General features: G+C 37.5%; 1 protein-coding gene across 2 annotated transcripts in view; it reads left to right on the top strand.

The window, feature by feature from the left end:
• Nucleotides 1-759: 759 nt before the first annotated feature.
• The window catches only part of STAP1 (signal transducing adaptor family member 1), a 61,185-nt gene continuing 46,489 nt past the window's right edge, over nt 760-15,455 (top strand). Inside the window, exons 1-2 of one of the 2 annotated variants that reach the window (XM_027836631.1) lie at nt 760-828; nt 2,148-2,344. In XM_027836631.1, coding sequence (XP_027692432.1) covers nt 2,225-2,344 — 120 coding nt within the window. In that variant the 5' untranslated portion in view covers nt 760-828; nt 2,148-2,224. The remainder of the gene's footprint in view (nt 829-2,147; nt 2,345-15,455) is intronic. The other variant, XM_027836630.1, reaches the window with a different exon arrangement.

A 15,455-nucleotide genomic window follows, 5' to 3' on the forward strand; every position in this document is an offset into this window, starting at 1 on the left:
ATTGAATGAATAGAAATCCTCCGACTCCTCACCAGTCAACATGATTCATTGTATCTAAATCTGTGGATTTAAGGCAGTCTGCCCCTTTGACTCCTGATAGAAAACTTCTCCTTCAATCCTGTGACCCTTTGGGTGACTACATCTAATGACAGGATGTAGGTAGAGGAAGAGCTGGTCCTTCTACTATCCTCATTCCCATTCAAACAGTCAGAAGATATCAGGTGCTAATCATAGGACACAAGCAAGGATGGGAGGGAAGAGCTAACGAGAATGACTGGGCATCAAATATCTATTTTGGGGCACCGAAATAATAGGGATTACTGCAGCAATAAGAGGTGCCATCAACATGTCAACATGAAAAATTACTATTATCCCTGAAACATTTTGAAAGAAAACCCATCTTGGATATTCTAAATTTCCATTTACAAAAGAATGTAGTAAAATTTTAATTTTTAATAAATGAATACCCACATTAAAACTAATATTGAAAGCATAAGTGACATAGAATATAAATGAGTTTTAAATTTAAACCATTAAGTTTGTTTTGTAATGCACAGGTTCTGGAGTTATAAAGGTGAAAATGAAGCAGTCCTTGCCCTCAAAGAGCTTACACTCTATTGGAGGAAAACAAGTACCCACATAAATATGGACAAAATCTGTAGATATTTTATATATATAATATATATGTATATATATGTAATTTGTATATGTAACATATACGTGTATACATATGTATTTATATTCATTTATCTAGCACTGGATCTGGAGTCAAAGAATCAATCTGGGTTCAAATCCCTCTTCAGATACATACTGCCTATATGCCCTTAGGTAAGTAACCTACTTAGTACTCAATAGCCTCATCTTTAAAATGATGACGTTGGACTATTTGATGTCCCCTCCAGCCCTAGATTTAGGATCCTAGATGCTATGGCCTATGAAGAGAATTCTAATGATATTATTCTGTGAAGGAAAGTATTGCAATACAGGTCAATTTCTGGGACTAGGAATAAAATTAATCCCTGAGAGCGCTCTAAATTGTTTGTGTGCACGTAGCTATGGTGCTTTTAAGTATGCACAACACTCTACATAACATAACCTCATTTGATCCTCAAAACAACCCGGTAAGGTTGTTTTCAGTCATGTCTGACTCTTTGTGAGTCAGTACCCATTTGGGGTTTCTTGGCAAAGAAACTGGAGTGCTTTACCATTTCCTTCTCTATTTCCATTTACAGAGGGCAGCTAGGTGGTGCAATGGATAGAGTGCTTGGGCCTCATGTCAGGACTCATCTTTGTGAGTTCAAATCTGAACTCAGACACTTATTAGCAGTGTGACCCTGGGCAAGTCATTTAACCCTGTTCGTCTCAGTTTCCTCATTTGTAAAATGAGCTAGAGAAGAAAACAGCAAACCATTCCAGTATCTTTGCCAAGAAAATCCAAAATGGGGTCACAAAGAGTTGGACATGCCGGAAAAACAACTCTTTTTACAGATTTGGAATCGAGGCAAACAGGATTAAGAGATTTGCCCAGGGTCACACAGCCAGTAAGTGTCTGAGATCATATTTGAACTCAGGAAAATGAGTCTTCCTGACTTCAGGCCCAGCATTCTATCCATTGCACTACCTAGCTGCTCCCTTAAGGTAAGTGCTTTAGGTATTATTTCCTCCACTTTACTAATGCAAGAAAACTAATTCACTAGTGCATGGTCACACTCCAAGTAAATGCTGTATTTGGGAATTGAACTCAGGTCTCTCTTGATACCAAGGCCAGTGTGGTTTCTACTGTATTTCACTGCAAAAAACATAAGAGTACTTTTCAGATATTTCCCTAAAGTTCTCTCCCTCCCCTACCCCCAGAATAGGGCAGCAGGTATTGAATTTCATTTTAATTCTGTCCTTTTAGTCCTAGGGTGGTATTAATCTTTTGTTTATTTGCTCCTTTAAGTCTCAGTGCCAGGTATGACTATAGTCAAATAAAAATGAGCCCATTCCCATTCCTTCCTCACATTACAAAGAAAAAAAAGAAAAATAGAAGGCTGGCTGGGGAGGAAGAGAGAATGGGAGGGAGAGAGGGAGAAGGGGAGGGGTTGTTTTAAAAAACAAGTGCGAGAACTTCCTCTTTGCACTGTTTTCTTTTCCTATCACACCAGGGACAGAGAGCTCTCTTTGACTGAGGCTAGAGACAGTTGATACCAAAACGTTCCCACGCTCTCCAAAGATAGAGGTTATGATGGCAAAGAAGCCCCCCAAGGCGGCCCCTCGGCGAATTTTTCAGGAGAGAATGAGGATCACATCCCTGCCCTTGTACTTTGAAGGATATTTGTTAGTGAAGCGGGCAGAGCACCAGGTAAGCAGAGAGTTCTCAATGCCCAAATGCAAACTTATGGCCGGGATTCTTGGCTTTTAAGAAGCCACTAAAGTTAAGTGGGACTGACATGAAATTTGGTAGCTTTTTTGACTCTGCTATTGCATGGAAATGCAACTGCACCCCCTCCCCATTATTACGTGGTAAAACTTTAGCATGTTTATAATTAAAATCAAATGTTTGAATTTAAAAATACTTACCCAATAATATTTTGGCATCTCACTGATGATTTCATCAGTGTAGGGCACTCCTTGTGAGGAATTCCTCTACCAATGAGGACAGGTGATGTCTTTGAAATCTAAAGGTTTAGAGAAAGGCTGATAGGTGAAGTAACTAGCCCCGAGTTACACAGAAGTATGTGGCAACGCCAGGGCTTGAAATCCTAAGTCTTCCTGACACCCAGGCAAGTTGTCCAACCACTACACCACGCTGCCTCTTCTGTAATTAGAATGATATCAAAAGTTTTGCTAAAAAATTCCACCAGTAAAAGCTCATCAAAAAGTCACAAAAGAATTTCAGTTTAAGAAATTTTTTTTTAAAATTTCTGTAGAGCTGCACAATCTGTGTGCTATGGAGGGAGAAGAGCATTTGAATTTTATTGAGATTCAGATGACCTGTGTTCTCATCCTGGCTCAGCTATTTACAAGCTATGTAATCAGGGGTAAGCCATTTAACCTCATTGTGCCTCAGTTTACTCATTTATACAATCAGGAAATTAGATTAGTTGACTTCTAAGATTTGTCCCATTTCTAGAATATTTGATTCTGCTGTTGTAATGTCAGAGTTATGTGTGCCAGGGAGAAAAAAAATCAATAAATTGTGAAAGAATATTTGACCACTTTGGCTTCTGCTTTTTTCAGGAGATTAGAGTTTAACACACACACACACACACACACACACACACACACACACACACACACATACATATACATATATACATAATATACACATATACACATATGTATATAAATATATACATGTATACATAATATACACATATATACACATGTATAAAAATATATAGTGTTTAAATATGATTAGGAATTTTAAAATATTAACAGGAGATAAAAGAAAAATTTATAGGAGAACAATTCAAATTTAGGTAATTATAGTTTGTATATCTCTCTTAAAAATTCTAAACTTAGCAACCATCAACACAAGCAAATGTTTATATGTATAAAGAATAAAATTATTAAATCTTGTTACACTTTGTTTAAAAATTGTGCATGTTAATTTTATGAAGGTAGCAATAAAATATTGTTTGCATCCTTACTCTTTTCAACTCTTCTTATCTGAATTTCCTCACTATTTTTTTCAAAAACAGTTGTAGCCAATGTATACATTGTTGTTTTAATGCTGCTTTCTTCACTTTGAATATCTTCATAAGCCTTTCTATATATCTTTGTACTCTTCATATTTGTCATTTCTTATGACAGTACTACTTTTATTCATATTACTATTCTTATATTAATTTATAGCAGTTTGTTTAGCTATTCCTCAATGGTTGGAGATGTTGAGTTGGTTTTTTTTGTTATGTATAATGTTAAAATTAATATTTTTATGCACCTCCCCTGCCCAATCAATGACTTTCTTAGGATTCTAGTTATAGGATCATTGAGTCAAAGGATATGCATGGTTTTAAAGTTTTGTGTGATCCCATACTGTTTTCCTAAAAGATTGTATTGATTCCTGCTGCCCTGACAGTGTAATAGTATGCTTATGGTATGTATGGTATATAATGGTATGCCAGTTTTGAACTTCATAATTTTTAACCCAACTAATTTAATAGGTGGTTTTAATTAGAATTTCTTTTTAGCAGATTTTTGGGGTAATTATTGAACATTTGTGTTTTTTAAATGCTTTGTTATAAGCTTAACAAACACCAACAAATATGAACATTTCCCTATACAAAAAACAGAGAAAGGAAGGCTTCATATAAAATTGTGAATTTCTGCAATGTACAGCTTATTTTTATATGTATATTTTAAAGTTAGCATGAGCGTTCTAAAACAGGCCTGCTTGCCTTTTGAACTTCCTTCTGCTTTCTACTATTTTTTCAAAAGATTGATTGGTATTCTTCTCTCTCTTTCTCTTCCTTTTTTTTTTTTTAGTAGCTAAAAGAATCTTACTAAAGAGATAGAAAAGAAATCTGAGTGTAAGCTTTTACTTCTAGCGTTGAGATTCCTCCATAACATCCCTGATAAAACAATCACCTGTACTGAGAACTCCCAGCATCCTGAGTTTGTTCTGGGTAGACACCTCACTGAATTAACCTAAAGCAGTACTTTTTATATGAAATGGAGTTCTTTGTCTGGGATCCAACTTAGCAATTGGATATCATACAGCTGGTGTCACTCAATGGTTTAACACTTGGGTGCTATACACAATACATCAGAACAAATAAGGCAATTCTATGGTTGGATTTTTTTTAATACCACTTTCACTACCCTCCAGTCTCCCTCAATTCCCTCCCCAAAGTAAAAGCCCTCCCATGTACAAAATAAATATATTTAGTCAAATACATATATTACCCATATCTGAACATGTGTGTCTCAATCTATACCATCACCTATGCCAAGAGATGGGAACCATGATTCATCATCATCAGTCTTCTGGAGTCATGGTTAGTCATTGTATTGATTATAGATCTTAAGTCTTTCAAAGATGTTTTCCTTTATAGTATCAGAGTCATTGTATAGATTATTTTCCTGGTTCTTCTCACTTCATTATGCATCAGTTCATATAAGTCTTCTTTGAGTTCTCTGAATCTATCTCTTTCACAATTTCTCATGCACAATAATATTCTATTAAGTTCATATGAAAATTTGTTCAGTCATTTCTCAAATGCTTGATACCTATTTTGTTTCCAGTTCTTTGCTACAATAGAAAGTACTTTTATAAATATTTTGTGCATGTTGGTCTTTGCCCTCTTCTTTTATCTTTTTGAGAGATAAGCCTAGTAGCAGTATTGTTGTATCAAAAGGGTAAGCAAAGTTTAGTGACTTTTTGGCTAACTAATTTGTATCAACATATAATCACAGGTGGGGGTTTGTGAGCTATAGAATTAAGAAAAAACAGTCACCCAGAACCTCTCAGTGCTGCCTCTAGAACAGGCCTGCACAACGTATAGACCATCAAAGGATTTCTGGCAGCCTGAGTAAAATACAGGGTTGCCACTGTGCACTCTCTTGTTTGTCACATGAGTCTCTAGTCTAATCTATCTGCAGCCTGAAGAAGTTTATAAGGTGTGCAGGTCTGCTTTAGAACCTTGAAGGAAAATGTCACAGATGAGCTCTGGGGTCCCATACTGCCAGTGTGATGAGAAGCTAAGAGAGTAGTTGTAGAGCTTGTGCTACACAAAGACTATCAGAAAAGTAAATATTTTCTGCTCTCAATGCTATAACTTGCATTCTAAAGGGGTGGGAGGGGGAGAGAGAGAATGCAGTATACATAGATAAATCAATATTTACCAGGTGATTTTGAGGAGAAAGGAAAGAACAGCACTCCCAGCATTGGGAGGATCAGGAAAGGAAAGGTCTTCTTTAGGAGGTGTGATTAAGCCTTGTAGTGATGTAAGGATTTCACAGGGTGAAATAAGGGGAAAGACATTCCAGGCATGGAGCTTATACTGTGTGAAGTCAGAGACAGGAGATGGAATGCCGTATATAGGAAACAATGGGTAGGCTAGGTCGACTGGAATATAGAATGGGGAGTAATGTGGAATCATTCTAGAAAGATACATTGGAGCTATACTGCAAAGAGCTCTGAGTGCCAGACCGAGGACTTTGTAATTTATCTTAGAGGCAGCAGGGAGACTCAAGCTTCTTGAGTAGGAGGGAAGTTGTGTGGTCAGATCTGTGGAGGAAAAGAGAGAGGAGGCATTCCTTCTGCTGGAGTTTTTCAATCCCAAATCACAGAAATAAAAACAAAATCATCTAGGCAACAGGAAGAAGACACCAGAGATCAGCCTTTAGGGTCCCCTACCATCCTCAGAAGAAGATTAGTTTCTTTGAACAAAAACACCATCTGAGTGAAAACGAGTCAAACCACACACCACCTGAAGGAGGTCTCCCTAAAATGAAAAGGATCCTGCCATCTAACAAATAAAGGCACTACTGCCTTTTTCAGAACCAGGGTCAACTCAGCACATTTGTAAGGGAAGAAAGCTTAAGTGTCAAGTGATAGCAAAGAGGCTAGGGAAATCATTCCACAGCACTTGAACCAGCTGCGCAGGGTAGTGAGCATGGGCAGCTGGGAGAGAGGTCTGTTGTGGGTGTAGCAGAGTTGGTCCAAACACAATATCCAAGTTATATTTAGTCATGCGGTTTTTGTCTGCACGTGCTCTCATCCTGTACAGATAATGCTGAAATGTCATGCTGAAATGTGATCCTGATTGGATTTGGCACTGAGACCATGAAATTCTGCATCTGGGGTAGAGTTAAAGGGGAAAGGGCTTCTCAAAGTAGGGGTCATTATCGAGGATGGGGAAGTTTTAGAAAGTACCAGATTATACCCAGGATTACAGGGATGGATCTGACTTACAAACTTAGTCAGTAAATTTTTGAATTTAAGATTTTTATCAGTGTCATCTATGGCCTAGAGTGGGAAGAGGGTGCTCTGTCTCACAAGATAATACCCACTGTGGACTCAACTGAAATCAAGTTCATTCTAGGGGTAGGCCTGACCTCTGCAGAAAGAGAGTGAGGCTTTTCTTATACTTTGGCTCAATAAACTCTGACTCCAGAAGAGAAAGAACTCAAGGGAAAATCTCTTAACACCTAATTATGTTATGTTATGCTATATTATGTTAATTGTGTTATATGTTATAATTATATTAACTCATATCTCAAAGTCTTCCCAAAGGGATTAACAGGGTCCCTTCTAGAAAGTTACTCAATTTACGAAGTAGTAGATACCAGGTATAGGACCACTATTTATTTCCTCTACCATAAAAGAAATGCAAAATACAAAAGATTTTACATGTTGACACACTGACAAATACTTAAAACATGAAACAGTAACCTGTCATTCCTATTATACTCTCTTGAGAAGTAAAAACTCCCAAGTGATTTGTGTAACTGCTGAAAAGATTTTTCATCTTCCTCTTGGATCTATGTTGTCTGAATAATAATTCATGGTATATATCTTCTGGCTAGCCAAGCATACGTGACTCATCTTCTTTGTCATCTTCTTCAAGAAGAATCTATCTGGGCAATGACTCTTTAGGTCATGAGGTAGTCATCATCTCAGGATCTTTATTTGGTTACCTGTGCTCAGGGAAAAAAATGCAAAGTGAAGGAGGTAGTTAGAGTTTTATGTGCCATGTGTATGTAACCAACATAGTTACTACTAGAGAGTGAGGAGGGGAGAGAAATTCTGTCTTCCCCAATCGGTAATTACAAGGGATAGTTGTCAGAGTCCCAAGGCACATGCTTGAAAAGAGAGGAAAAAGGGTGAGAACAGAGATCATTTTTTAAAAAGCCTATTTGTGAGGCAACTTTTCCTGCTCAGTGGACAGCTATCCCTGATACATTTTCTAGGGGTGGGGACCATAAGGACTAAGAAGTAGTTTCCAATCACATATGTCCCTTTGCAACGGGATGAAGCGTGGGTGTATTCTTATGCATGCTTCCTGAGATGGCCTTCATCAAGACAAAGTACCAATCCATTTAGTCCAATATGTGATTGCTGCATATTCTCAAAGTTATTCCAAGTACTTGAGAGCTGAGCACGAGTCCCACCATAGGAGACCACAGCTCAGTCACTTCTCTGTGCATGCTCTAGGTTGCCAGACAATGTACTAAGTGCTGGGAATACAAATAAAAGCAGAAAGGCAATGCATGTCCTCAGGGAGGGATCTCCTCTCTATATTACATTCTAATTGGGGAAGACAACACATAAAAGGAAGCTGAAAGCAAGGGTGAAGGAGAAGGTATTCACATGGGGTGATGGTAGAAAAGAGAGTCAGGCCTGGGTAGAGCTTGGAGAAGAATGAAGACATGGCTTGCCTGGACATTTCCCTTAAAATGGAGTTTCTCAGAGAAACAAGCCAATCAAGGGGTGACAGGGGCAGAGTATACTTCCATTGTGTGAAGACCAGAGATGAAGTGAATTTTCAGGGTGAGAAGACTTCTGTAGCATGATAGAGAAAGTCCAGAAGAAATTTACAGATGAGAAATTGCCTTCTACCAATGTAAGTCAATACCTTCCCTGCAAGTTTTCATCTTAGAGAATGCTTGGGGTACCTAGAGGTTAAGGGACTTCCTAAGGATCACAGAGCCAGGAGATCTCAGAGACAAGATTAAACCCAGTTCTTCCAGGCTGGTCAAGGGCAGCTCGCCATTTAATATGCTACACTGCCTCATGATATAATTGTGTTATATGGAATGGAATATGAATCTAATTCCATTTTCCCCATACTGTTATCTAATCTTTCTAACAGTTATTATTATTATTGAATAATAATTCCTTTCTTCAATGTCTTATGATCTTGGACTCTTCAAACATGTCTACTATATAATTGTTATAATTTTGAGTTACAACCAAAAGAATTTGTCAGTTTTTCTTTTTATTCAATTCCAGATAGTTTTGCAAATTATTATGTTATAGTGCCTTTCGAGATTTGACATGGTAAGTTCCTCTTTTTTCATGATTATCCTTAATATTCTTAACCATTTTTTCCTTTATGTAATTTTTTTCACATAATCTCTCCTTTTTTTCTAGTGTTCTAACAAAGACATGGCCTTATTCCTTGTCAAGGACAACCTTCCACATGAACACTAGATCCCATCCCCTTCTATCACTAAACACGAAAACAACAAACAAACAAAAACCCCAAACAACAACAAACAAAAAAACCCAAAGCATTTCCATATGCACAACAGAACACAAAAAGAAGTTTCCACATGGATCTGTGAATCTCCATCTCACACTGCCTTCCCATTTTTAAAAAGTTTAAAACAAATGTTAGGTATCACTTTCAAAACTTTCCTTCTTTTCCGTGCTACTTTTTTTCCCCCTCTGTGTTTATTTTGGGTGTCTCCCCAGTCTTAGTCCTGGCCCTCTTCTCTCCTTCCACACAATCTCCTTTTGTTATCTCAATCAGATCCCATGGATTCAATTATCATCTCTATGCAGATGTCTTTGTCCAACTCTAACTACATACTGGACATATCAGACTAGATGTCTCATAGATGTCTTCAACTCAACATGTCTAAAATAAAACTCATTGTCTTTTACCCAAAACCCTCCCCTCTTCCTAACATACTCACTACTGTTGAAGGTACCACCATTCTCTCAGTCACCAAAGCTCATAGCCTAGGTATCATCCTTGACTCTTTACTCTCTCTCACACCCTATATATCCAATCAATTTCCATGTCCTATCACTTTTACCTTAATATATACATTCACTTTTCTCCTTTGTCACAGCTACCACACAGGTTCAGGCCCTTAATCCCTCAAACCTGGACTATTGAACTATCCTGCTTGGTGCATCTCCCTACTTCAAGATTCTTCCTCCTCCTTTCCTTCCTCCAGTCAGCTGTCAAATTAATCTTCCTAGAGCACAGGCCTTCATGTAATTCTCACCCCCACCCTCCCCACACACCTTTCAATAAACTCCAGTGACTTCCCATTTCCTCCAACATCAAATATAAATTCCTCCATTTTGTTTTTAAAATCCTTCATAACCTGGCCCCTTCCTATTATTTCACTCTTCCTAAACTTTACTCCCTTCTAGGTACTCTGTGATCCAGTGACACTGGCATCCTGGATGTTTCTTGAACAAGTTGTTCCATCATTTTGACTCCTGATTCCCCACCTTTTCACTGGCTGTCCCCCATGCCTGTAACTCTCTCCCTCATCATCTCTGCCTTCTGGTTTCTCTGGCTTCTCTAGGTTTCAAGCTTCTTTTAAATTTCTGTCAAGTACCACCCTGTGCAAGAAGCCTTTCCTAGTCCTCCTTAATGTTAGCACCTTCCCTCTGACACCCAGTTTATCCTGGATATATCTTGTTTGTATATGGTTCTTTCCAGGTTGTCTCTCCCATTAGACTGGAAGTACCTTGTTTGCTGGAACTGTTTTTTGCCTGCCTATCTCTATTGCCTTGCAAGATAGGAAGCATTTACAATGATCTAAGACAATTCCAAAAGACCCATACTGGAAAATGTTATCCACATCCAGAGAAAGAACTATGGAGTCTGAATGCAGATCGAAGCATACTATTTTCTCTTTTGTTTTTTGTTTTGTCTTTCTCATGGTTTTTCCCTTTTGTTCTGATTCTTCTTTCACAACATAACTAATGTGGAAATATGTTTAATATTATTGTACATGTATAGCCTGTATCAGATTGCATGCTGTCTTGGGGAAGGGAGAAAATTTAGAACTCAAAATCTTATAAAAGTGAACACTGAAAACTAAAAATAAATAATTAATGTTTTAAAAAGATAGGAAGCATTTAGTAAATGCTTGTTGAAGACTTAATTTGACTTCCTTCTGGACTTCTTTTGTTTTTTCTATGAATTTTTTAAAAAGTTACAATGGGTCTTGTTTTGTCTTATTTTATTTTATTTGGTATCACTGTTGCTACTCTCCCTATCCCACCAACTAAACCATGAGAAAAAGAAAAAAAAATAACCTTGTAATAAATAAGGATAGTCATGTAAAATGAATGCATACAATGACCATGTGAAAAAAATGTATGCCTCTGCATTTTGAGTCCTCTCTGTCAGGAGTTGGAACATATGCTTGATCATATGTTCTCCAGACATGACTGATAATTGCATTGACCAGAGTTCTCAAGTTCTCCAAAATAGTTTTTCTTTACAATGTTGCTGTCTTTAATAAAGTATTCTCTTGATTCTGTTCTGTTCACTTCATTCTGTGTCAGTTCATCCTACCCAGGAGTCTCTGAAAGCATCTTTTTAACTATTTCTTAGGACATAATAATATTCTTATCCATTCATCACAATTTGTTTAGCCATTCCCCAATTGTCTGAGGCAATCTAAAGTACTGCCTTAGATTTTAGAATTTTGCTTTTCTTTTTCCTTCCCTTTATAAGATTTTGAGTTCCAAAATTTTCTTCCTCCCTCCTTTTCCTCCCCCTTCCCCAAGATGGCATGCAATCTGATATAGACTAAACATGTACAATCATATTAAATATATTTCCACATTAGTTATGTTGTGAAAGAAGAATCAGAACAAAAGGGGAAAACCACAAGAAAAAAAAAACAAAAGAGAGAAAATAGTATACTTCCATCTGTATTTAAACTCTATAGTTCTTTCTCTAGATTTGGATAGCATTTTCCAGCATGAGTCTTTTAGAATTGTCTTAGATCATTACATTGCTGAGAAGAGCTAAGTCTATCAAAGTTGATCATCACACAATGTTGCTTTTATTGTGTACAGTGTTCTTCTGGTTCTACTCACTTCATTCAGCATCATTCATGTAAGTTTTTCCAGGTTTTTCTCAAATCCTCCTGCTCATCATTTCTTATAGAACAATAGTATTCCATTACATTCATATACCACAACTTGTTCAACCATTCTCCAATTGATGGACATTCCCTCAATTTCCAATTCTTTGCCCCCACAAAAAAAGCTGCTCTAAATATTTTTGTGCAAGTGGGTCCTTTTCCTTTTTTTATAATCTCTTGGGATACAGATCTAGTAGTAGTATTGCTAGATCAAAGGGTATGCACAGTTTTATAGCCCTTTGGGTATAGTTCCAAATTGTTCTCCAGAATGGTTGGATCAGTTCACAACTCTGCCAACAATGTGTTTCAATTTTCCTACATCTTCTCCAACATTTATCATTTTCCTGTTTTGTCATGGTAGACAATCTGATAGGTGTGAAGTGGTAACTCAGAATTGTTTTAATTTGCATTTCTCCAATCCGTGGTGATTTAGATCATCTTTTTTTTCATATGACTATAGATAGCTTTAATTTCTTCATCTGAAAACTGCCTGTTCATATCTTTTGACCATTTATCAGTTGGGTGATGAAAGTCCTCTATTCCATTACAGATACATTCTTCCCCTGCCACTCCAACTCCCATTGGATCATAGTAAATTTTCAGGGAAAGTTATTCTCAGTTGTAAGCCTATATCTTTTTGCCTTTTGGACTATTGTTTTCTAAGATGTTCTCTCACTTGTAGTAGAAATTCCTAAGTCTTGGTGATTCTATCATTCCTTGGTACTTGAACAAAAATATTATTTGAACTGCATTAAGAGATGGAAACCATGATTCATCATCATCAATCTTCTGGAGTCATAGTTAGTCATTGTATTGATTATAGATCTTAAGTCTGTCATGGCTTTTTTCAAAGATGCTTACAAAAATGTAAAAGCTACTTAAACTGCTCTTTTTTATATCCTTACAGTATTTTTTCTTTGATGGAATTTTGGATTTTGCCTTTGATTAACTCAACTCTCCAACCTTTGTTCCTGAACTGAGGTTTATGCTAAGGCCAGGTTCTTCCCCTTTGCTATGTTTTAGGATGGGATGGTCAGCCCTCCTTGCTCCCGCCTTGAATCCCCTCAGCTACTTGCACTGACCTGCACTAGGGCTTAGGCCCTATTGGATCTTTGAGATTCAAAGCACTGGATCTTCAAGGCCCATTTTGTTCTCTCAGGACAGAGTTTTAGTTATCTCAGAGCCCCAGGCTCTATTTCTTCAATTTGTACTTACCATTCAACTCCTTGTAATTTAATTTCGGACCTCACAACTCAAATGCAACTGCCTTCTCTGAGGTTATCAAGGATCTCTTAATTGTTATATCTAATAGTCTTTTCTCTGGTCTCATTTTTCTTTACCTTTCTGAAGCTTTTGACACTGTTGACCACCTTCTCCTCCTTGAGAACACTCTCTCCTACTATTTTCTTTCTCCATTTTCATTGTTCTTCTAGACCTTCTAACCACTTCTGTCTAACCATTACTCAGTCTCCTTTACTGTATCATCCTCCATGTCCTTCTCCCAAATTGTGGGTGGCCCCCAAGGCTCTGTTCTGGTCCTGTATCATTTATGTACCTATAACTTCTTTTGGTGATGCCATCAGATCTGGTGGGTTTAATAATCATCTCTTTGCAGGTGCCAAGATCTATATACCTAGCCTTAAATTCTCTCTTGAAGCAAAGAGTATATAAGGTTTTAAGGAGGGGCTTGACTGTGGAATGTAGAGGTCAATATTTCCTATTTAAAATAATTGTTTTTGCTAACTATATGCTAGTTAGGTCATTTGTGGTTTGTCCAGGAAGTGGCTACTTTACTACTAACTCAAAATCTCTTTTACTATCACCATCTCTATCTGTAAGTGCTCTCAACCCTAGGAACCCATCTATTTCTCTTCAAGATGATGGTGGGTGAGACCTGACCCCAAATTGTGGGTACAGAAGCTTACCTGTTGACACAACCATGGCTGAGCAGATAAATGGTGTCATCTCCAACTTCTGTGAAGAGGAGACAGGAAGTGAGGCAGAGAGAGGCATATTATTGATTTAAAAAAAACATTTTATTTTATTTCAATTAGCCAACATTAAATTTCTCTCCCAATTCCTTCCTCCACCCCCATATGATAAAAGAAAAAGAAAAATCAAGCCCATTTAGCAAATATGCAAGGTCAAGAAAAACAAAGTCTCACATTGGCATGTCCAAAAATGTTTGTTTCATTCTACCTCCTGACTCCATTTTTTCTCTGTTAGAAGGTGAGTAGTTGGTCATAGGGTTGGTCATTTCATAGATCAGAGTTCTCAAGTCTTTCAAAATTATTTCATGTTATAGTATAAATTGACCTCCTGGTTTTGCTTACTTTATTCTTTATCATTTCATACAGATCTTCCCAGATTTCTCAGAAACTGTCCATATTGTCTTTTCTTAGAGCATCATAGTACTCCATTACATTCACATACTATAAATTTTTTACCCATATCCCAGTTGATGGGCTTAGTTTCTAGTTCTTTGTCACTATAAAAAAAAAGCTGCTGTAAATATTTTTGTACATGTTAGTCTTTTTTCCCTTTTCTTTGATCTCTTTGGGGTATAGGACTATTGATGGTATTGCTATATCAAAGGGTATGCACAGTTTGGTGAATCTTTGCGCATAGTTCCAAATTACTTTCCAGAGTGGCTGGACCAACTCAGAGCTCCCCCCACAAGCATTAGTGTGTGTTTTTCCTGCAGCCCCTGTAATATTTGTCACTTTCTATTTTCTCCCATTTTTGCCAATATGATGGATGTGAGGGGGAATTATTAGTAAATTGAAGCATTTTTATTTATGGCTGTTGAAAACTTGTGTTTCTTCATTTGAAAACTGCCTATTCATATCCTTTGGCCATTTATCATTTGGGAAATGGGGGGTAATATTATTGGGTGTATGTCCCCCTCTCTCCCGGTATCCTTATTTTCCCAGTTACCCATCTTATCCTTCTGGCACTTGTCTTTTTTGCACTTGTCTTTTGGGAAGGCCTAGTTACAGGGAAAAAAGCACCTACTTACATTAGTGGAAAGCTGCTGCTCCTAATGGACCTCCTAGCTTGGCCATGGACTCAGTGGTGGCTGGTACTGAGAAGCAGAGCAACCTCATTTTTTTTCCTTCTTCTCTGCACAGGTATTCAATTTGGGCCTAGCAGGCTGATTAAAAGATTGGGGGCTATCTGCCATTTACAAACTCACCTCACCCCTCAATTCTACTCTGGGCTTTGGCTTAGATGGAAGGTCCCCATTTTTATAAATAAGGCTGACACGAAAAGAAGATATATCTAGCTCCAACAAGCTCAGTTCCTGGTGGAGGGATAGCATCTAGAGTGTTAGGGTTCTATCCCTTTCAAGTCATAGGGATTGGGATCATTCTCCCAGTAGGTGCTGTCTTACTGTGACAAGATTCGCAGCCATATCTCTACCTATTCACTGTTAGGTAAATTTCCCACCTTGGTCAAAGCCTTCCTTTCCTAATTCTAGTTAAGGCTCTGTCAGTCTCATTTGTCTGGGAAATTTAGGTGACATGCTGTCTATACATAAAGAGAGGAACTCGCTAATTGCTTAAGGCTCTTAAAATTCATCAGATTTTCTACTATAAGGCCAATTTTTACTTAAT

The sequence above is a fragment of the Vombatus ursinus genome, unplaced genomic scaffold, assembly GCF_900497805.2.
Source record: "Vombatus ursinus unplaced genomic scaffold, bare-nosed wombat genome assembly UNPS02014818.1, whole genome shotgun sequence".
NCBI lineage: Eukaryota > Metazoa > Chordata > Mammalia > Diprotodontia > Vombatidae > Vombatus > Vombatus ursinus.